This window comes from Anser brachyrhynchus, assembly GCF_964034855.1.
Source record: "Anser brachyrhynchus genome assembly, chromosome: 12".
Lineage (NCBI taxonomy): Eukaryota > Metazoa > Chordata > Aves > Anseriformes > Anatidae > Anser > Anser brachyrhynchus.
The window spans coordinates 10,873,828-10,897,265 of record NC_137707.1 but is presented as its reverse complement, the minus strand read 5'-3'; the positions used below and the strand labels follow the sequence as shown (position 1 = coordinate 10,897,265).

The window sequence follows — 23,438 nt, the reverse complement described above, 5'->3', positions numbered from 1 at the left end:
TCCCACCTTACAGTTGCTTTAATTGTTTCTGACCTCTTGACATTTTCAACTAAAAATAAAGCTGGTTAACATTTGTACTTCTGATTGCAAAATAATCCATTTGTTCAAACAAAATGAGTCATCCAGCCCTTATTAAACTGTTTAATGATGTCTTTGCCAGATTATTTCTTTTAGTTGGTATCAAGTTAAGTGTATTATAAAGCAGAATTAAATAAGCAAACTCCACTGAGTTCACACTTTTGATTTGGACAGCTGTAAATTTGAAAGCTGCAAGTCCCTCTCCACTCGGTGAGTCTGAAAGGCCCACACCAGGCTGCAGAAGGGGAAATCAGCAACACAATGAACAAGTCTGTGCACTTCAACAGATTTTACCAGGGTTGTTTTCTTGATTCATTGCTTCAAATTTTGCCAGCTGAATGAAAAATAAGCCAAGGATTCAGCCCCCAGCATCCATCCTGCTGCCTCTGATAGCAGCACGTTGCTGGGGCTGGGTGCTCCAGGCCCTGCCAGAAACCTGCTGGTATATCCAGTCAGTGTGCAGAAGTGCTAGAATCCGTGCGGTAGGTCTGTCTGGTGATGTGGTAAAAGCCCAAACACCCCATTTCGCCAGTGAAAATGGCTCTGGGCACAGCTTTGATGCAGAAAGTAAAAATATAAGCGCCAAAGTAACTCATCCGAGGCAAGGCTGGCCACAGCTAGAACTGCCTGTGGGACAGCCCCTTCCCAAGCACCTCCAGCTGAACAGAGTTTCACCTCTTTGAGCTAAAAGTCACCAATGAATCTGCTACAGAGACATTTCAGTCACAATTCATCTGCTTAGCAAGTAAGATTAGCAAAAAAAGAAAAATAAATCTTATTTTCCAGTTCAGCATCTCATGCTTTCACCAGAACTTGGGCACTCCTTGAGAGGACAGACAGCCTTGAAAGCAGAGCAGATGAAGGCAGCCTAACATGGGGAAGAGCACACGGGGCAATCTGTCAATACTGCATCCTATATATGCCTCAAGAGAAAATCAGGATGGGGAATGAGCTGGAAAATGGAGCTAGAGTGAGGAAAGGAGCCATGGAAAGCGAGATACAGTGAGGCCAGACAGGACTGACAAACAATGGATGCAGAGGTAAAGTCTGGAACGGTTGGAGCCTGGAAATGGGCAATTCTGTAAGAGGATAAAGGGACAAAGAGATGGGGGCTGGCTTAGGACTACAGAAAAGGAGGTTCTGGCAGAGGTGGAAAGCAAAAGACCCTGAACAAGCAAAGCACAGGGGGGTGCTGGAGCCATCTATGTCTGAAAACTGGGAGTTACCAAACAGAAGAGGACAGGGGAGACCCACAAGTTTGGAGTGCCACACACAGCAACTGGTCATATAGGAGGAGGATTGTTAGGAGGCTGCTGTGGATTGCTGTGTAAGGCAGCAGAGCCAGCCCTGTGTCTCCTGCTGCTCTCCACCAGCTGCTCAGCGGGTCAACAGGATGCAGCTGGAGGCATGAACGTGCCGCTCCACTAGCGCCTCATCTAGCACTCCTAGGGAAGCTCCAGCTCCTTCTCCAGGATCCAACCATCCCTCTGCCTGGATGAATCTAACCTGAAGTGTGCACTTGCCATAACAGAGAAGAAATACTTCCCACTCTTGGTGCATACGATCCCTTTACCTAAAAAGAACACAAGTGCAGAAGAACACAGGTTCTCAAGAGGGGAATTTTTTTTTGCATTTGCTTTTCTGTTCACATCATCAGTGCTTCACAATGAGCTTAAACTCAGCAGCAGCAAGAAGCAGCTTCAGAGGACCTGCAAAACCTTCCCTCCAGGAGAGCCCGGCACTTGGTCTTGTCTTCTGTCCAAATGGACAAAAGATGCTGGATCTGGCTGGCAAGGCTTACTAACTTGGGACTGCCTTTCCCAGTGGGGGACAGTTGTTATGAAACTTGCTCTTAGAGCTGTCCCTGTTTGCAGGCTCTTTGTTCCGCAGTGCTGCTCGTTTCAGGGCTACAACGTGGTCTGGAATCAAACGCGGCTTAAAGGAACAGCAAAGGGAGGTGTGGGGCCATCACTGCAGCAGCGGCTCTCAGGGGCTCCCTGCAAACACCCCAGGAGGGACTTTGCTTTTTCAGCATGAGATGGCATGTTTCAGGAAGCACTCCTGCAAAGGAACGCCAGGATCCTAAAACGCCTTTTTCTTATCATGGGTAGTGGCATGATCTATTTAGATACATTTGATTGCACAACTGCCTAACGCCATCAACAGACCATCATGTGGCTTGATTCAATGAACCTAAGCCTGTCCCAAAGCAAGGCTGTGCGGGCACAGCCAAGGACAGCACAGGAGTTAAACACCATGCTGCTGTCAGCTATATATACAGCCTCGCACTTTGTCCTGACTAACTAATACAGTCATGCTCCCCAGAGCCTCTTGTGTTATCTTCCAAGCGAAGGGGGTTGTAGCACTCATTCATTTCTTTTGGATGATGATATATATAAAAGGCTTCTGAGAGTCAAGAAACAATTTTGGCCAATTAAATAGTCCAGATCTGCACGATGACAGATCCCAGATGTGATGAAAAAAGACCACTGGTGACACGTCTCCATTTTTTTAATCTATTGAGCATTTGTTTATGGCTGTGGAAATCAGCAATACTATCACTACAAGATCCTAGAGCAGGAGACCTGCCTGGGAAAGGATTACAGGACATGTGCCACATGTGCTGCCACACAAAGTAAATTAGCACATGTGTTTCTGGCCAACTGAAGAAGCCATGCATCTGCTTTTATAGCTTGTTTCCTGCAGAGGCAGATGCGTGTAGACAAGGGGACTGAGCCATCGACTCACCAATAATTTTAATACAGCAAACTTGTATGCAAACTTGTCACAGAGTTCAGCTTCCATACTTCATGGGGATATACAAGGATTGATTAGAAAATAGGTTCACCCCTATGTCAAAGTTAGGGAGAGGTGGGTATGGTGCAGGACTGGGGAAACATCTGGCACTCTCCTGTTCCAACATTATATGAAGAGGTAACACAAGGATGTCTCCTTCAGAGGCTAACAGTCTCTCTGCTGTGCAGGGACTCTTTCTTATCCCCTGCTGCCAGTCTCCCTTCTCTTACTCAAAAGCAAGTCCTCGTGTCAGGCACAATTTATTTTAAAGGTCTACATATAAAGATTTCATAAAAGAGGATCGAGATTTGCAGGGTGAGGCCATGCATTTTATTAGATCAACTGATATGGCTGGACAAAGAAGGTTGAGGCACACATTCCCTTCATCAAGCCTCAAAAAGAAGCAATAAACTATAAGCTAAATACAGGTTAATAGCAACTGCTCTTAGTTTAACCTAATTACATTAATTAGACAACTTAAGAGAAAAGGGTAAAGAAGGTTTGTAAGCAACTAGTCACTGATTTTGGGCTGCCTACGACTATCACTTCTCAAAACTTTACAGAAAGCTATAATCTTTCATGAAGACAACTGCTTTTCTGTGAAAACTTTTCCAAAATATGTTGAGTAGCATTATTACTGTTGCATAATGTGAAATGTTAAAAAGCAGATGAGTATTATAATGTTTATTGCATAGTAAGCTACTTCATTCCACAACACACATTTGCCACAAGCCCAGGAACAGAGCTCAGCCTTATGCAAAATAGAAATAATGATAAAGACAACTGCATGGCTTTGTGAGCTAAAGGTAGAAGCAATTAAATATCTTTTCAGAGATGCAAAACAGAGAAGTATTTTCTGCTTTTTATCTGGTTTAACATTCCTTCCTGAATAGGGAAGTCCTATTGTTTCAAAAAATATAATAATTTTTGCAGATCTTCAAGAGCTAGGTATTGTAACTCTATTTAACTTTAAAGCGAGAAAAATCTGCAAATGAAAGGAAGTAATATATTCATCGTTTAGCTGTGATGGAGCATTTTCTCTAAGTTACATACAGTTTTCACATATTAAGTGCAGTGCTGGTTCTACAAATCTTAGGGAAAAATATAGCCTGAACAGAGACTGAATACTTAAGGCCAAAAAAAGACTGAATGGTTTTACTGCGTCTTCGAGAAAACATCATATGAACTGCATGAATCAGAAATCAGCTTATGAAGAATGGAAATGTCAAACCCTAAAGGGCAGCATTTGGAGTTGGTATTTCCCCTTCTCTCAGGAACCAAATGCTTTTCCTGAGCAAAACATACAACCATGTATACATACCTCTATGTGCTCTACTTGCACCTCTCTGTTTATGCAACAGAGCAGCGCTCACAGAGCCTGGGGAGAGCAGAGGTGCCCTGGGACAGGTGCTGCGCCACCGCCTGACGGCAGCCCTTGCCCCACAGCGTTTATGACCTCCGTAAACTGGGCCTTCATTTCACAGACTGAGAACTAAAGTACATGTGACCGAGTGACTTCCCAAAATTGGCAGAGGAAGCTTGTAGTGGACCCGAAACTGGACTTCACGTCTGTCAAGTACGAGTTTAGGGCTTCAGACAGAGCAACGTGCGCTCTCAGAAGCAGCTCCCTCAGCAAAACCTCTTGCCTCGCTCCAGAGGGATCCATATTTGATAAAGAACAGCTCTTGTTTGGGAAGGGGCCAAATTACAAGGTTTCCGAGCAGCAGTTACAGCCATACAGCCCGGGTGTGTTTGCGTTACACGTAGGCAGAAAGGCTGGGCTGCCTTGCACCTGGTCTGAATGTGTGCAGTTGTGCTGCTGCACCAGCACCGACGGTGGGTACCAGCAGATATTCACAGTTACAGAAGGAAAAACTCTCATTTTCTCCATTCTTCCTTGCTCTGAAGCTTTTATAATCTCCTTACAGCTAACACTAGGCAGCATGAATTACAGTAAATGGCTACAGTGTTTCTGGCACAGCAAGAGGGCTTCTGTTCTCAGTGCAGAGACTTGTCACATTCAAGAAAATTATCCAAAACCAAAAAAGACATGAATTCAAGGTGAATTCATTAAACTCCACAAATCCCTGTGTAGATCATCTTACTCAGAATTACAGTGGTGTTACTTTGGTTAATATAAGTTCATTTTTGAAGTGAATTAAACCATACCAAATTAAGAATACTTTAATTAGTGCTGAACTCTGTAGAGGAAAATAGGCTAGTTATTTCCTTTTTCAGTACGTATTTTTCTTTCAAACTTAAAGAAACATTGGACATGACTGTAGTGAGCTCCTTGGCTAGAACTGCCATCAGTACTAATCCCCATACTACTATGACTACATATGACTACACATCAGTAACAACACTGGGCTTCATAAGATCTTTAAATCATGTAGAGAGAAAGTTTTCTGACATACGTTTGAGACAAATACTCATTCATTCTGGAAAAGCTAAAATGAACCAGCATGCAGATAACTAAGCACTCTGAACAACACAAATTGCATTTTGATTGCATTACAGTTCAGCTTTTGTGCAGAATTCAGAAATATTCAGATGCATTTCTGTCTGAGATTTTATTTCCATTCTTCTCCTGGACAAAATCAAGTGACAACATCTGGCTCAGGGTGTGTGTGTATTATTTTTTTTTCTCTAAGTAAAATGTATTGTTCACAGGGGGATCGGAGATTTAGATTTTTGCTCAATCGTTTTTGGGCAGCTCCCCCTTTTTGCAAAGTTTGTTGGCTAGCTCTCCTTACAAGTCATCATTACAGGAAGCTAAGCAAAAAACAGGGGAGAAAGTTAGACTTCATTTGGAATCTCTGGAACAGAAGTGACTGATTCAGCAAGTCATACCAAGGTAGAGATGCTGTGCTGCCATTCCTGTTGCATGCAAACACACACAGCAGGTGAGCCATGTGCATGCCTCAAGCCAGCAGAGCTGGAGTGGGCATTCACAGCAAACCATGGAAAAATGTGGGCTTCACTGAACGCTTCCAAAGAAAGCTCACCAGGAATCAATTCAACTGCCCAAAACCTCCCACAGTGTGTTTGCAAGAAAAATGAAAATAGTTAAAACTGTTTTCATTGTGCTGTTAAGCTACATAAGTGCACTACAGTGTTCCTTTAGAATATGTTTCAGCGCATGGTACCACATATAACATGTTCAAAATTAGAAAACGCAGAGTTAACTGCCTTTCATTCATCTGTATCTCAGCTGGCTGGCTGGCAAGTCTTGATAAAGAAACAACACAGAGACAGGTAACGTCTCAAACCTCAGCAGTGAATTAAATAGCAGAGAGGGTAAAGTCCCACATCTCTTGATTAGATTGCTCACACCGGATAGCGAGCTTCCAGAGGCGGCTGCCCAGGAGCCCGAGTGACTCACACAGCTGGTAATGGCACACACAACTTTTTGGTCTGGGTTGGTGGTTCAAAGCCAGCTCAGACCAAGAGCGTTACAGTAATTACCCTCTCATGGCTGGCGTACAGTGATAAATTAGTTGATGGCAGCAACAGACAATTCCTAATGAGTGACTTCTCATACCAGAAAATCACCGCCGTTGCCAGCGATTGTTAGCTGTGTTGAGACTTAGCAGAAAAGCCAAGAGAAGGATGGGGCACTACAGCTGCCTGCTTTATCTTCTCTGTGCATGAATACGGAAGCCCAGAGAACAATGCGGCACCCTTCAAATGCTCGCTCTGCTAAAATGAAAACCTACTGGAAGCCACTGCAACTGCTACACACTCTGCTAGGGTGGTGGTTTTGAATGGGAAATGCCCTGGAGAGCATGGAGAAACAAGGCCCTTCTATTTACACAGCAGCTCTCTGAGTGGAAACGATCATTCGGACCACTGCTACCTCCTCAGTCAGCCAACCTTTTCTACACACATGCTACTACATAAGCCCTGCAATGTGATACCTTAAGCACGAGAGCTCATGAAAACCATTGGCCATTCCTCAGGAAAACAGGGGAAGGTTTTACATTAATCAGTTTCAGGCCATTCTGGCAATAATGCAGTAAGAGTAATTATTGCTGTTTTTCTCTAATGCCTGACTTGAACAGCGTAAGACTCTCCTGCCTGGGGACGGAGCACCCGACTGCTGCTGCTGTAACTCTGGAATGTGAATCTCAGTCTCTTATTTCATAACATATACACGTCTTGGATTGGACAGAACTCCTACCTGGCACGTAACTGTACAGTGTTGACAGAAGGTATTTCAATCAATGGAAAAATACAGGTCTCTTGTTAATTAGATATCACAAGTATAAAACTACATTTAAAAATAACAAGAAAAGACCAGTTTGTCTGCAGGGCAAAATGGCCTGAGGTACTGTTTCAGGAACAGACCCCCATAAAAGACATTAAAACTTCTCAAGTATATAGGAAAGGAACAGAAAAAGGGTTTCAGAAAGCCATCCAGCCAAAAATTACTCACCCCACCAAATCCCCTGAAACGCTGCAGGACATCATTGTTGATGAAACAGGACTGCGCAGGATCGCGGAGAGCTTGGTCCAAGAGGTGGTCGATGAAGTAGATGCCTGGTTCGATGGTCAGCACCATGCCCTGCTCCAGGTTCCGGGCAGTGCGCAGGCTTCGGAGCCCTGGCAGGTCAATGCGGTCCACTCCCTGGGGAAAAAACACCAGTTCTGATGGACAGAAACACCATCTGTGACAAACCTCTTATCAAGACCATCCTATGCTGACCATTCCATAAGACATCCAAAACACGTAAAATAATTGGGAATTAGAGGACTGAAATTGTGCTATACAATTTTCTCTCATCATTCTCTCATTTAGCTTTCAGGCACAGTGATTACCAGGTTTCAACTCAATAGCCAAACTATTTTTGAGGCTGCAGAAGTTCTGGCTTTAGGATGTGCTCGGTACTGTCACACTCTACCTTGGGAGATGCACTGTTTCTGGAGAATAAATAATTTCTTGCACTATTTCTTTCGGTACCTTCTCTTGAAATGTATAATATCTTAAGCAACATGAAAATCTTGAAATGCACCCTCCACATCATGGCTGAAATAGCCGAACTATGCAACAGAGAACAATTTCTCCAAGGATATGCAAATGTTTATTCTCACTGTATGTTATTAAGCTTATACATTTATGATCTTGATTCATGAGCAATGAGTCTACACATGACCTCATAAAAGCAGCCCATTTAAAACTAAACTTTTGTCAGATTCAGACTTTCAGGCAACATAGTTTTTAATAATATCAGTCAGCACCATGTCAAAACAAGTTCTGACTAGCAAAATATTCTCTTCTTCTCAAAAGCTGGTAAAGTAAAATGATATATGAGGACGTGCTTAGTCAAGGAATTAGAAACACTACAAAGACTAGTTCAGGATATTAATTTTCTTCCCCCAAATGTGCCAGGTATTGCAACATCTGAATAAATATATCTTGATCCCACTAGTTTTTTGAAAATCCTTTGCAACTGTAGCAAAATTTCATCAACAAATATTGTGATGACCAGCAAACAGATCACAGGCCTGCCAGCTTACAAACATGTACACACGTTGAACTTCACTCATGAAAACTTTTCCAAACTAGCCAGTCAAAGGTTAGTGGGTTTGCAAGACAAAGGCTTTATTTATCTGGTCTCCAGGTCACTTTCCCAAGGCCTTCTCATGGCCAAAGTCATCACAGTTTTCCTGTCGGTAGCAGGCTGACTCTTTTCAAAAGCACCAGCACTGTAACTGGTACCAGTTGGATGAAACATTCCCTTCTGGAAGGGGAAGCACATTGCCGGGACGCTACCCTCTGCTCCTGGCAGCCAGGGCTGCCTGGCAAGGCTGCACTCCTGCATTTCTTCCACGCCTCTGGAAGAAGTGCCATGAAGCCGGGGGTAGGCAGGGGCATACCCTGCATATTAGCCATGTTTTAAATCTCACTGAATCGCTCCCTCTTCAAAGTGTGTCTAACCCCACAGCACTGTTTGCTCTTGAGCTCCACTTTCAGTTCAGAGAAAGCCTATCTCACAGGAGCAGAACCTGCAGTAGCCACTCAGCACTGTTTGTTTTGTTCTCACCGGTCACCCAAGCAATAACGGGGTTTCTTTTTTTTCCTTTGCAGAGCTATTCTGTCCCAATGCATGACATCTTACAGTAGCCAAGGTTTTCAGAGCTAACCAGCTTGGGCATCCGCATGTGCCCATTTTTCAGAAATGCTGAACATATGCAGTTCTTGGTGCCCTTGTAAGCCAGGCCAATGGGATGCAGCAAACATACTCTGACCGTTTTCACTGTATAATTGATACCTTCCATTCCAAACATTCAATCCATGCTTTCCATGTTACATTAAAATCAGAAAGCACGATTTTGATGTACTGAGGCCAGGAAACACAAATAGTCTGATATTAAAGCACAGCACTTTGCATTTAAATTCTTATCAAAAATCAAAGAAAATCAATATATTTCTAAACTTGAAACAATAACTGTGCAGAAATGGAGCCATTTTTCTTTTTTGTTGCTGCCCCATGGGGTTTGGCATCTCACACATTCATTGTAATGCGTAAAGGAAATGAGGGCATCCAATCTTGTGGATTAATCTTTCCATGAGCTGTAAACAATTAGATTAGTGTCTGGACCTTTTGGTGTGTTGCCAACTATCTATCGGCTGCTTTACAACAAACAACCCATATTTGGCTTTTAAGTGTACTTCCCTTCAATTCTGTTTGTAAATGCCTTTTCTAAGGCAGTCAATCCAAGACAGATGCTAGAAAGATGAATGCACAGTGAGAAAAACAATGGCAAACATCCTCTGAAGGCAGCGCTGGCATTGCGTGTGCATTTTTTGCCTTTTCTTAAAGCAAAGGAGATTTAACACCAGGTGTGATGATCGAGCCTGGATGCCCACCTCAGGTCTCTCCATACAAGCGCTAAAGCAACACTCAGATGATTTGTCTGGACAGTCTGCAGTCTGATTCTGCTTTTAGCATTCCCTCCAGGAAGCTAACAACATGCTTACAGCCAACAAGCAAGAGCCAGGGACACACAAGTGGATGCCCTCGGAGGTGGAAGCTCCCTGGACAGTCACCAACAAAGGGAGCAGCCCCCAGTCCTGCTCCTACAGAAGCAGAAGAAATTTGCAAGCTTTCTGATATTCCCTCAATCCTAGCAACTCCACATTGTGTTAGCTCCTGGTTTCATCTTCATATCCTTGGATTTTGTGGGTACTGAAGCCACTGGGTAAATGGCAGCAGCTGCATTTCTTCCACGAAAGCATCTTTTATGGGCCTTTGGAGAAAGGGTAACTGCTCAGCTTATCAAGGACAGAAAGCAGGACACCAGTGGGTGGGCATGTGGCAGGGAAGCCCTATCTGCCCCTTCAGTAGAGTCTGGCAAGGTGTTCACTAAGAGATGCGTGAAATGGAAGAGGAGAAGCGGGTTTCTGGCTGTCACCTGTATGTGGCCATGCATACCCAGTCTGTCTCACGTGAAGCTGAAGGAAAAGTTGTGCTGAGGAAGGGCAAGAGCACGGCAGGGAAGATGATCATGTGGGGGGGATGACAAAATTCCTTCTTTTGAGAGCAGCACTGGATTAAAACATACATAAAGCTATGGCCTCAGCATCCCCAGTGACATATCAGGCACTTGTGACTATCTCGGTAGGTACCATGTCCACCAGCTCTGCTTTGGTGGTTTACAGAACCAGGACAACTGAGGACTCTTCTAACGACTGAGACAGCTCCCTCCCCAAACGGAAGGTGAGAGGTCTGAAACAAGGACACTGCCATGTCCCATCATCACATCAAACCCTGTTGGGAGCAAAGCCTGCTGGGGAAACCTCGCTCCGCTGGTATGAATCCTCTGCCGTTAACAGATTTCCTTCTGTGTAAGGAGGAAGCTTCCACGTATTTTGCAACTAGACAGCTAATGCCTTGTTTTCAACAATAACCACGATGTTGTTTTGGAGTTAGATGAAATGAAGAGTAAAAGTCTGAATGCCGGCGCAGCAGTTGTGAATATCTGTTTCTATTATTGTTATATCCTGGAGGCCTGGCCATGGATCAGGACCCTGTCACACTCAGTGCTGTACGTACAATTGTAAAGCGTAAGATGGTACAAAAAAAAGAATAGAGAATAATCTAGAAAATATTAACACCTAGGCATCCAAAAAGAGACTCCTAGTGATATTTTGGGAATATTACTTTTCAAAGAACTGTTTATTTTCCTGTATACTGCAACAAAAAACTATATCCAAAACCATTTTCTAAGACTGATTTTATTTGGAGGTTCTGCTCACATTTTAAAATTGAGACACTCCCACAGTAAGCACAGATGTATGACACTGTCATTTGTGACTGTACTCCTGCCAAGAACATCAGATTCCAATTAATGGTTCATGTAAGGTAACAAAAAACAGCATGTCTAGGCAATAAGGACTGTCAAGGGAACAAGAGAATTATTATGTAAACTGATTTCATTACTATGTAAGCAAAATAAAAGTTCAAATTAAGTTAAGTGGAGAGTAATATAAAATATAGATCTATTTTTGGAATAAGGAGGGAATTACGAAGTATGCAGATATGCCTAACGCTCAGGAAAGTAGTTACGGAAGACTAGAAGTTGCAATATCCCCAGAATACCTCAATGTAAGGATGAATAGCTACCTGCTTTTAAGCAGCTCAGTGGTTAATGGTGGTACATGTTGCTTCTTCTATGGAAGAACTGCAATGCGCATCAGGATGGATGTTGTCCCACAGCCACCAGCTACCAGGCACAATGATGGGAAGCACAAAGAGCTCTTGGACCCCTTGGGTGAGACTGATCTTGGGTCTGTCTTTACATCAGGTCAAAAGAAAAATACATAGGTGATGTCTCTCCTGGCTGCTCATCTCCTACAGATCCAATACACCAGCTGGCGATGCACAAACACAGAAACCAGGGCTGCAAGGCTTAGTTGGCATCACCCACAAGTTTTCTCAAGCCAGCAATAGCAGCAAAACACGGCCACAGCAGAGATCACCAAAGCTATTCATAACTGCAAATACTGAGCGACACAAAACTAGTTTCTGGTGCTTTTTTCCAGTTAAATCATCACAGAACTTCTCTGAGCCTGACAAATAGGACTGTCCCATTTGGACCACATCCGATACAGTGAAGTCCTAACCATTTTACCAAATTGAGTTCAAACAAATATTTAATTCAACAGAATACCAACGCTGTATTGAGATTATACAAAATTAACACTGAAGTGAAATCTCAGCTCTTTCCCTCTTCCCCATTCTCCCACTGTGTATACCCAACATCTAATTAGCTCATTTATTGTAAAAAGAATGTAGCCCTATGTGGCTAGTAAAATAAAAGGCCTGAATTCCATTTCACTTGTCTCCTGGTCCCTTCCCTCTCAGCCCTTGTTTCTCTAGCTGAGTGCTGCTAATGAAGATTACTTTATTCAGTCTGTCCCGCTTTTCCCCAGCAGCCTGAGCTGCCTATAGTCACCTGAAGGTACTGCTAGTCGTGCCTTTGAAATCAGCAGCAGGTTACCCGAGAACATGCCCCAAGCATCACATACCACTTGTGGCATTTGCAAGTCAAAGCTTCCACTTCTGCACGAGAATCTAATTACTAGCTGGAGCTTCTGGGACACAGCTCAAAGTTAATATTGGGGGAATGAAGGGCAAATGATATTAACTGGCTATTTTTATTTGGAACATTTTTGTTCTTTTCCTAGGTATTAACTGTGGTATCAGGTTTAAACTGCCTGGTAAGTTTCCTGCTATTGCAGGGAGCGAGGAAGAATCACCTGTCACTTAGTGGAGGTAACTCTGCCGGCTCAGATACAGCTGAATCAGCTGAAACAGCGGAGTCAGATACAGCTGAATTTCGATCCATTGCTTTAACGTGGTTTTGTCCAGAACTTCACCTGTCATTTTTACTGCCTGATCCCCAGATGTCACCAACCTCCATTGCTATCATAACGGAAACAATGCAATGTACAGATTTTGTCTTTTTTTCTTTTCTTAAAACCTAGGAGTGAGAGTAATAGAGCAAATAGTAAAAATCACTAACTTGACAACTACAGCATAAATCTGGAAGATGAGGAAAATACTATTTAGATAGATAGGTTATTTAGATAGATAATTCGTAAGAATTTGGATAAAAAGTTTCAAAAGCCAACAGCAACACTGCTTTAAGATGAGACCCAGGACAAGCACTGTTTTAAAATGTAACAGACGTGTCTTTTTGTGACATAAACAAAACATACATAGGCTATAGCCTTAAGTGAAAGGCATTTTTCTTTTGTGGATCTTTTGATACTTGGAATACTTGGATATTAACGGAAATTGCATAGCAAAACCCCCCTGAAGTGTATCCCATGACACTTTATACACCTTACTTTTACATACAGTTGAAGCCTGAACTGTGTTATCTTGGTTTTAGATTCCTGCTGCACATAGAGTGACTTGCTCAAAAACACAAGTTCTGTTAGGCTCTGCTAAACTTTCAGAAAGATTTGGACAACAAATATTCAGATAAAAGCTCTCTTAGCACACAAAGTGTTTTGCAACAAACTTCAACAAGTAAAACAAACATAAGCAAGTATCTCCTTCAAAAAAAAAAAAACAAATACCAGAATTAATGAAACCCAATCCAAGCAATAAAAAAAACAAGTCCACAACACTTTCTTTCTCAGAGGAAGAGGGGAATCCTGTGGGGGAGACAGGCCAAGGTCTGCACCAGGCACTGCACTGACACAGCACCTGGACATTCCCTCCTGTTCTGCCTTTGCCCAAGTCCTAAGTTTCCAAGAACACCTACACTCCAGCATCAGTCCCTGCAGGGAAAGGCTGCTGGGACCTGATCACAACTTTTCTGAGCACGTGAAAGATGTGACAGCTAGCGTAAGAAGATTAACCTAACTCTGGGAGGGGTTTCAAATCCCACAGAAGAACCTTTAGTGCCGCAGGGAACTTTACTGGTGTTTGACCCAACACAGACAAGAAGCACTCTGGATTTCAGTGCTATTCTGCATGGAAATGCTGCAGAATTGAAAGCCTTCACCAGTTTGGTTTTTGCCTGCACTCTGCCTGCTCAGTGGCCCACCCAACCACACGGCTCTGCTATTGCTATAAAAGAATGCAAAGAATCAAAAGAAAGTGATTCAAGGGGACCCCATGAGGCATAAGAAGCAAATTTCTTGTATCTTTTCTCAAGGCATACAAAACTGACTACAAGAAAAAAAAAATGCTAAAACTGGTAAAAGGCCCTTTTTCTCCTTGCTCATTTAAGTGCCTACCATACAGGTTGTTTCATGTTTGCAGGTCCTGGGTACACAAAGCTGCAGCAAGGCTTTGCAAGGTTATGACCAAGTGAAGCGATTTGCATCACTGGGGCTCCACATAACAGCTTTAGGCTCCTTGGTAAATTCACCTCATCCTCTGCTTCTTAAAGGAAAAAAACATTAATGCATCATTTGCAATGCTAACCACAAAAAATGAAATCTTCTGCTTCAGCATAAACTAGGATACAAAAGGAAAATAATTTTTGCCGGAACAAGAAAGGGACCAAGATTATTCCTGCATTCTCTAGTATGTTTGGCGACCTAAATCCCCAGACAGTCATCTAGGACCTGGCAGAAAGCTTTCTGTTTGAGCCAGACGGAGCCTGCACACCTCTCCGAACAGCAGAGATGTTCCCCAAGCACGCACAGTCATGGAGGACATGGATAACTCCAGGATCAAAACAAACCGCTAACCTTAATTTGCTGATGCAGAATAGCAATGAAAGGATCAGATGAGAATAGAGAACTGAATTAAAACTTTAAACTAAGGTAAATCTTGTAATTTTAAAAGACAAAACAAAATGAAACTCTTAATTCACAAGATGTTAAAATCACAGTAGTTATTAACCTAACTTAAATTAACTGGCTTATTATTACAGAAAGTCATCAAATGTACTTAGCATTCTTCAGAGCCTTACAGTCAATTAATATAACATGAAATTGAATCAACTTAAGCATCTAGAGACACAGAACCTAGATTTAAATGAAAACTTCAGCCCCATCTACCTCAGGGTCTGAAAATTTGGGATCACCTACCACATTTTCTCAATTGCAACAGGCACAAACCCTCATTTATATCCCATATCGAATTTACCCAGAAACAAATGAAAGAGTGTGGGAAAACCACCTCCATGATTAAATTTTACAGCTGAAGCTAAGCCCAGTGGAGTTTTCACCCTTTGAAGCTAGCTCTTTCTGACTGAGGGCCAGATTTTCTGAAGTGATTAGTACCACTGGGGCTGGATTTTCAGAGCTGCTCAAGTTTTAGTTAGACCCTTAAAAGAAGCAGACAGATTTTCAAAGTAGTATTCAACGCTCAGCTTCCCCAGTAGGAATAACGTGGTGCACTACGGGAGGCCGCATTCTCAAAGGAGCTCTTGACTGCAGAGCACTTCTGAAAATCAGGACATTTACTTGCGTGCTTAAAAAGGGAACACCAGTGGTTATGTTCTTTTAAAAATCTTGTCTTAAACAGAGTAGCTAAGCCACGTTTATAGCTGGCCAACACTCATTACTCTTTATTACGGCAATAAAGGATGGGAAATGTTATATTTTCTAATATTCAAGAGTATCCTTTACAGAAAACGTGCAAACTTCTTAGTGTTTGTCAAAGAGGAAGAAAGTGCTTGTTCAGTGCTGCATGTGAAAGCAGCTTACTGGAAAAGATGAAAACCTATTATTGCCAATTCTGAAAAAAAAAAAGCAAACCAAAAAACTTTGGCTACTAATGAATAACTAATCTAAGCTAACAATGTCTGGAAATAGTTTTTTTGGAACACACAAAACTTTGTGACGGGTAAAAATTAGGAAATTAAAGCTTATTGTATTATTCCAAATGTAACTGTTTACACTTGAGGAAAAATAATGGAATAATATCCACTTGGAAAAAGTTTTTATTTTTAAAAAATCCTTTGTAATACTCCCAGAAATTCCCTCGGCCAAAATAAAATAACTTGCTTCTTAACCAGTTAGAAAAAAAGAGCAAGATACATGGCATAGGCTCAGCGTACAATAAACACACAAATAGCTTTATAAAGTTCCTTGTGAAAATCCTGCTAGGTAGTAAATGTTTAAAACACACCAAAAATCACTCCACAGTCCACTTGATTCTTTCAAAACACATTTTCTCATGAAACAACAAGCCATAGATAAAAAAAAGCCTTCTCCTATTTAATACGGACACGTATCAGACTCACGAGAAGAGTCCAGTTGCTCACGTTTAGATTTGCTTGGGGAAAACCTCATCCCCCGAAGCCTCCCAGTACCACCCGGGAGCCGCAGCCCCATGGCTTCCTGCTGCCACAGGCAGGAACCGTGCCTCCCATTAGAGGCTCAAGCCCAGAAGCACCTAACGCAGTTCATGCCACTGACAGGCTTTTGATGTGGGTTTTCCACCATCAGGTGCTCTGACGCTCGGGTACCTCACCTTAGCCAAATGACCCAATACAAGGAATCTCATGCTCTGGGTCAGAAGAGATGTGACAGGTCTAACAGAGGTGGAATCAATGCTGCAGAGAGACTTTAAAGGGGCTGCTCTTCTACAGAAGCCCAAATTCACTGTTTTTCAAACTAAGCTGATGCCACACAGCCATCAACATGCACATTTATATGCCAAGACAGGTCTTCAGTTATTTGTTCATGAGTTCACATATATGCTTCCCCCATATTCAGGAAATTTGTTATTTAGGATCAGATTTTGAAAGGGAATTAGCCATGCAAATATTTTTAATTTAAGAATGTAGTTGCATGTCTACACAAACAAATTTAACATCTGCAAGTATAAAATTCTCTATCTGCATAGAGCTCTGGTATTTTTTACAGACCTTCAATATAAAAGTGGAGAGTGTAACTTGTATGAAAATTGAATCCCTAAATCTAGTTTTATCTATAAGAGGTTGCTCTTACAGAACTCTGGATGGATCAGAATGCTCTCAGAAAAAATGTCTCTTAAATTATATAAAAAAATATAAATAAAAAGCCAACACGGTACTTTTCATTCTCTTAATTCTTCTCACTTTTTCCTAAAATTTAGTTCTCTCTAACGTACCAAGTCTTGAACATATGCTCAAGTTTCAGCAACTGCACCAAATCCAGCAAGGTTATTCACAACGTAAGCGAAAACGATCTAAGCAGAGGCATGCAACGCTGGGGTCCTGGATTTCAAAGTCCATGAATTCTCCCAAGTCACCACATCCCCTGCGCTTTGCTGAATGCCTTCCATTTACACACAGAGAGAATGCACTTGGGAGAGAGAGAGGAGGAGAAACATCCATCCTGTCTGTATTAGCTAGTGAAGAAACCTTAAAATCAGCATAGGGTTGCTTTTGATTTTTGTTTAATTTTTATTACATGTAAGTATAATAGCTGATGCCAATACATTGTCATCACAGTACTGTGTGTCAACAACAATTATCTTGTAGTGTTTAAAAATAACAAGTACCCTCAAATATTATATCCTGTTTCTTCCCTCTGCAAAAGCAAAATCAGCAAGAGCAGCTGTTATGCAGCCCATGCATCCAACACGAAAAAGCTTCTAAATATGCTTAAACCTTACCTAATAAGTTTTAACTTTTTTTTTTTTTTTGGTTCATGTAGGAGAACTACCTTACATAAGAAAGAAAGAAATCCACTGATCTGTTCACATAATATATTATTGAAAACCCTTAAACAGTCAGCCTCATGTAACCAAAATGTAACACAGAAAATCCTTCTGAAATCTTTCTGAAGCTACTGTAAACTTCCTTTTTGTATTCAAATGTTAAGTTCAATTTCCTTAGAGAGGGTTTATTTTTTTTCAGTATCATTGCAAGCATCTTATCATTGGGTACAGAATTTTACCTATTCTGCTTTCTGACTGCAGTCACAAACCACTGTGTTAATTCAAGGGAAAAGGTAATCACTTTGTGATTTCTGCAGAAACTCAAATACAAGAGATCATGCTTTCACATTTGCAAAGACTGGGAGACTTTATGGACACTTCCCTTCTATTCCCGTTCCAGGACAACACATCTACGTCGATGCCCATGTGGACAGCAGAGATTAAAGTTCAAGACAGGAATATAAACCAGCTTGTTTCCATATGCCACAGCCATCAGGATTTACTAGCCCAGTCACAACAGTGGGTTCCCACAGCTGTCTCACATCTGGAACAGAGCAAGTGAGTCCTCTCACTACAGGTTTCATGTGGCTCAGGTACACTACGTAGCTCTCTGTCATGGCATGGCTATGCCTGAGTGACATATGTTACAGTGGTGAATCTAGGAGGTACACCACAACGTATATAGAAATTGAGCAGATGAAGAATGCCCAGAGGGCAGCATCAGTTGAGTTCTCCCTACAAGCAATATATATTTCAATGAAATAATAAATTCCCCTTAAGTGAACTGCATAAAATATCACTAGGATACACAAAATATCAAAAGGATACACTTAAATGCACCTCTGTTCCACCTCTGAGAAGATGTAACCGACTAATCACGCATTAGCTAAGAGAAATGCTGATCGAATCAGAGGGGTTAATCTACGAGGCTGTTGAGAATGGACTAACACTAACCTCTGGGTAGCCTCCAACGTCATGCACATCGATTCCAAGTAGATGTCCAAGTCCGTGTGGCATAAATATTGCACCCAGATGAACCTTCACCATGTCATCTACATTGCCTTTCAGAATGCCAATTTTTGTCAACTCCTCCAGATGGACTCTGTCAGCCAGACGGTGCATGTCAGGCCAGGCGACCCCTTAGAGAGCAGAAACAAGCAGCTGAATTAACTATTGCTAGAAGTTTTTAAAGACAACTTTCAAAAAGCAGATGTAACACGTGTTTATATAAAAAACAAAGGTGGAAAGAGCAACTACATTAGCACAAAAATACTTTAAACAAGACAAAATTATCTTAAAATGCATGCAAAGCACAGAAAACTACAAGCAAGAGGAACAGCATCATCCTATAATTCAGCTCCACATGAAAAAAATTAAGATGCTGCATCTATGTCTATGCAGATGCATAAGTATCAGTGAGGTTTTCAAAAGAATATGAACTGTACAATGCAATTATTTAAAACACAGCATAAAACATTACCATACCAATTATTTTCAATAATTATTATATCCATTTACAGCATTTGAGATGGACAGTACTTTTCTATGTACGTGGAAGATTTAAAGCCCACATCGTTTGGCAAAGGCACTCTCCAGAAATTAATGATTCCCTTGTGTTAATGGGCTGCATAAAACACAAGTCCTCTAATACACATACTAACACAGCATTACAAAATACTGTTGGTTGACTAGAGACAGCGTGCCAGGATGCATTAGATTTCTATTATTTTGGTATAGGATACAATTTTGTTTGACAAACTGCTGGGGGGGGAGGAGGGAGGAAGAAAGCAGCTCTTTTGTTAGTAACACAGTACTGTCTTAATTAGTTCACCATGGCTTTGAGTCATCAACAGAGCAGTTGCAGAGTCAAGACAACTAGGGCTAAGGTACAGTAAAAGAATATTTTCCTTGTTCAATTTTGGCATGATTAAATAAATAAAACCCCAGCAATTTTTAAGGCCAAAGCCCCATCAAATTCCATTTGCTTTAATCCAGTTAAACACACAGCTTTAGGGTCTCGTGAACTTTAACGTCATATCAAAATTACATTAGCACTTACTGTTAAAAGTACTGAGGCTTCAAAAACTGAAATAAAATGAACCTATGGGAGGGTTTCAATAAAATTCAGTTCTCTTACACGGCTCTGATATTAAGGCCAGAAAAAAACTGAAGGCTGCATACTGCATGCCGTCCACACCACCAGCAATGTACCTTAAAGCTCCCACCAGCACTGCCTAGAATTGGTTCAGCATGCAAATTAACACGCCAGCTCCTTTTCTCCCTCAGATGTCTGAGCTATCACCTCTTCAGCCTGCTGTCTGCAGGCAGCTGAAGAAGCACCTTCCCAAGCAGCACCACAAGGCCGAGGTGTGCCGCACAGCACACTGTACAAATCCTGTTTTCTCCCAAAAGCCAACAACGCTCAAGTGAGTGATGCTCGTCCACAAAACTCGTGCAGTTTTCCAGTTCAAAATGTGCCGTCTTGTGTTTCTTTCCCCTTAGAAACAAATTTAGATTTTTCCTTCAGTAAGTATAAATATAGCTATAACCACCTGTTCTTTGCTGTGATCAATGTAATTATATTTTAAAAGCATTTCAATGTTATCTTTTTTGGACATTGACTGTACTGCAATTTTCACTTCTTTACATTCACCCAAAGTTATTTCACAACTATCTCACAATAGATTCCAATCCATATGACAAATTGAAACCACTACAATCTACCACACAGATGTTACTGATACCAAACTGGCAGTATTACTGAATCACGGCTGTTTTCCTGTTTATTCTGTAGCTGTAGGAATACAGAATTTTTGTATGTACCTCCCAGTTCAGCTTCCACTCTTGGTGATAAACTCAGACTGCTCTAAAAATTTTCAGTATTCTTTCTGGGGGAAATCAGACTTTTTTTTTGAGAACTCTCCCATGATTTCTTAGCTGAGTATTACTATAAGTCTTCTATTTTTGTCTCCACGGCTGTAAAGCTACGTATCATATCTGACCCCGGTCAACTATTTGAAGCCTCCATCCTCTTTTGATGTAAACAAAGGTCACAATTCTGCAGCTGTAAGACAAAGCACAACTGTGTCCCGGATGCTCTGCATAAACACGAAATGAGGTGCCTGGGAGAAGAACTGAAGATGAGGTGTCTGCTGCTCGCAATAAAGCTTCCCTCCACAGCTGTGCTGGTGCTATTTGTCTCAATCCAAACCCACGGACTCCACTTAAAGAGATACAGAGACCTTTTATCAAGCTCAGGAAGAGATGCAACTAATAAAGAGACAGGATTAAACTGTTCATAAAGTTAAAAAAAAAAAAAAAACAGAAAACACAAAGAACACATATCCATTTTTCTGCAGAAGTTTAATAGAGCAGATCAACGATATTACTCCCTAACTGGAAAGACTACCGTGTTTGTAAATCCTGAATATCTGACCAATAAATCCAAAACAGCCCATTTATCCCCTCCCCTCTACTTTTTTCTGTTTGCCCTCACAGAGAAAACACATGGCTATTTGCCCTTTTCCCCTCCCCCTGGAGCTCTGTCTTCTCCATGCTTTGGTTTTCATCCCTCTTATCTTTTCATTAGAGACTGAGGACAACAAAAAGCTGCACTGCAAAATAAATTATGAAGCCGGATGGAAATCTTGCAGCTTCGGGCTCTCTGTTGGAATAAGGGCAGTGATACGTCTATCTTCTAGCCACTGCCATCAGCTTTGCTAGCTGGGGGAAGCGCTGCAGCTCCAGCTCTGAGACGCATGCTGCAAGAGCTGGACAGAGCGCTGGGACAGCACGGCCAGAGGGACGACAGACTGCCGGAGGCACCCTGCTAACTACAGCTAATCCCACTGTGCAAGTAAATAGAAATTGGTGGTCAAAGCTTCTTAGACAAAAAGTTGAGATGCACTACACTGTCTGTTTTACTGCCTGGCTTTGTGTTTCATTCTATCATTACTCTGAGCGTGGTGGGATTTTGCATTATTAGGCCACTCTCCTCCAAACCACTTAACCTACAACAGTCATACATATGTAGGCTATTATTAGTGTTCTAAGACAAAATGTGAGGACATTTTTGAGCTAAGTAGAGATAGTGAACCAAGTGGAGTGACCTTACCGCACTTCAATTAAAAAATGGTGATATCCTTGTCTTGTTTGCTATGAACTGACTCCCATCACGCTAGGAATAAACTTTGATAATTAAGTGCAAACAGACCCTCCCCCCCCTCGCTTTTTAAACAGGGGATTTGACAGGCAAGGAGGACCTGAACATCGATTTTTCTTCAAACATTTCCTACTACCTTTATAGTCTCAAAAGCATTAAGAGAAACAACTACTTTTCAGTAATACGGGAACTTCTTAGAAGCACTGGAGAGTCTATTGAAGGAAGGAAGCTGTCCTAATTCTATAAAGATCTTAGTACATTTTTTTGCTTAAAGTATATTCACATGATGCACAGATTTAATATACAACTCTTCAGATTTATTTTAAACTTAAAATAGTGTTAGATTTACCTAGCAATTGGAATCTTTACAATACAATGGCCTATCCAAACCTGTCTCTGGGACTGGCTATAGCATGTCTGTACCTAACTGTATTTTAAGTTAACTAGCACATATACCTGAAGTACAAAATTAATTTTCCTATGTAAATACTGAACTTCCAATAACTGTGAGAAGCACAGAAAGGAGGAAAAAATAAATATCATGGCTATCTTTGCTAGGAAGGCCATGGACAGGATTTCTTCAGTACGCTTCTCATCAGTTTTTTGGATTAACCATGCTCAGAGCATAGAGAGCTCTGTCACCTGCTGCAAGCTGAAACACCAGAAGTCAAACACTGTATTAACATTCTTGCAGCAAGATGGAAAAAGTTAAAAAACAACTAAAAACCACAAAGAACTTCCACACAAGTGGATCTAACATCAGTTGTATGTGTTACCGCAACAGCTGATGGTATTGCAACACCAATCTGCATTAGCCTCACACCACCAATCACCCACTAGGATATTTTACTGATTTATTATTCAGGATTATTATTTTTAAGCTTTGGAGAAGATTATCATAGTTGCAGACACGTTTTTTGTGTAAAAAGGTTAGTTCCATTATCATCTTTAAGCCATTTTATAAACCAATTATACTTACTGACAGATGGGGTTTAGAAAGCTAGATTGGAGGGTCCTTGGACTTTGAAAGCTTGTACCAAAATGAGTCTGCACTCAGGAAAATCTGCTGATGATGTGTCTGCTCCATTCTTAATTCTCTGCCAAACGAGATACTGGGTAATACAGGTCACTGAACCAACGGCTGGCTCCCCAGGAAAGCTCAGTTACCAAGGCTCGTTAGGCTGCAATTCATTACCTGCCATGTAGCATACGCTTGGGCAAGAGGCCAGGGCAAAAAGCACCACACGCAACCTAAGTATTTGACATCCCTTGAGTTATAAAGTGAACTACACAGCAATGACCAGAGGTGCATATGTCCAATACTGAAATGTAACAGACCATAGATTAATTAAAAAATATATCAACTATAAAGGCTATTAATTTTCAGAGGCAGGTACCTACTACTATATTACTGTACTAACTGTATAACAGAGCTTCACAGAAGCGTGAGGTACTGTGTTTAAAAATGGCAAAGTTCATACATTAAGTTTATTACACTTTTTTTTTTTTCTAATTTGATCCCATCAACCTGAATGTTACCCAATAGTCTTAGATAATTGCTGTGTCAGAAAAGGGAAAGATAAAATGTGTATTGTTTTACTTCCCTGAAAGTATTTCCTCTCTGATTTTCTGTTTGGCAAAACCACCAAATTTCAGATAAAACACTATGTTTTCAGGACTCAGAAAGATCTCATAAGGACACCTTTTTGAGCGTTCTACTGATGGGGAAGACTTTTGTTCCAAAAGAAAGAAAAGAAATGCTTCTAGTGAAAATTGCA

At 41.4% G+C, this 23,438-nt stretch overlaps 1 protein-coding gene across 3 annotated transcripts in view; it reads right to left on the bottom strand.

The window, feature by feature from the left end:
* The window catches only part of PEPD (peptidase D), a 134,791-nt gene that overhangs the window by 1,603 nt on the left and 109,750 nt on the right, over nucleotides 1-23,438 (bottom strand). For 2 of the 3 annotated variants that reach the window (XM_080552747.1, XM_080552746.1), the window contains exons 13-14: nucleotides 18,453-18,637; nucleotides 7,313-7,504 (exon numbers count right to left, since the gene is read on the bottom strand). In XM_080552747.1, the coding sequence (XP_080408873.1) occupies nucleotides 7,313-7,504; nucleotides 18,453-18,637 (377 nt within the window). Of the gene's footprint in view, nucleotides 1-6,983; nucleotides 7,505-18,452; nucleotides 18,638-23,438 lie in introns of all 3 variants that reach the window. The other variant, XR_013938464.1, reaches the window with a different exon arrangement.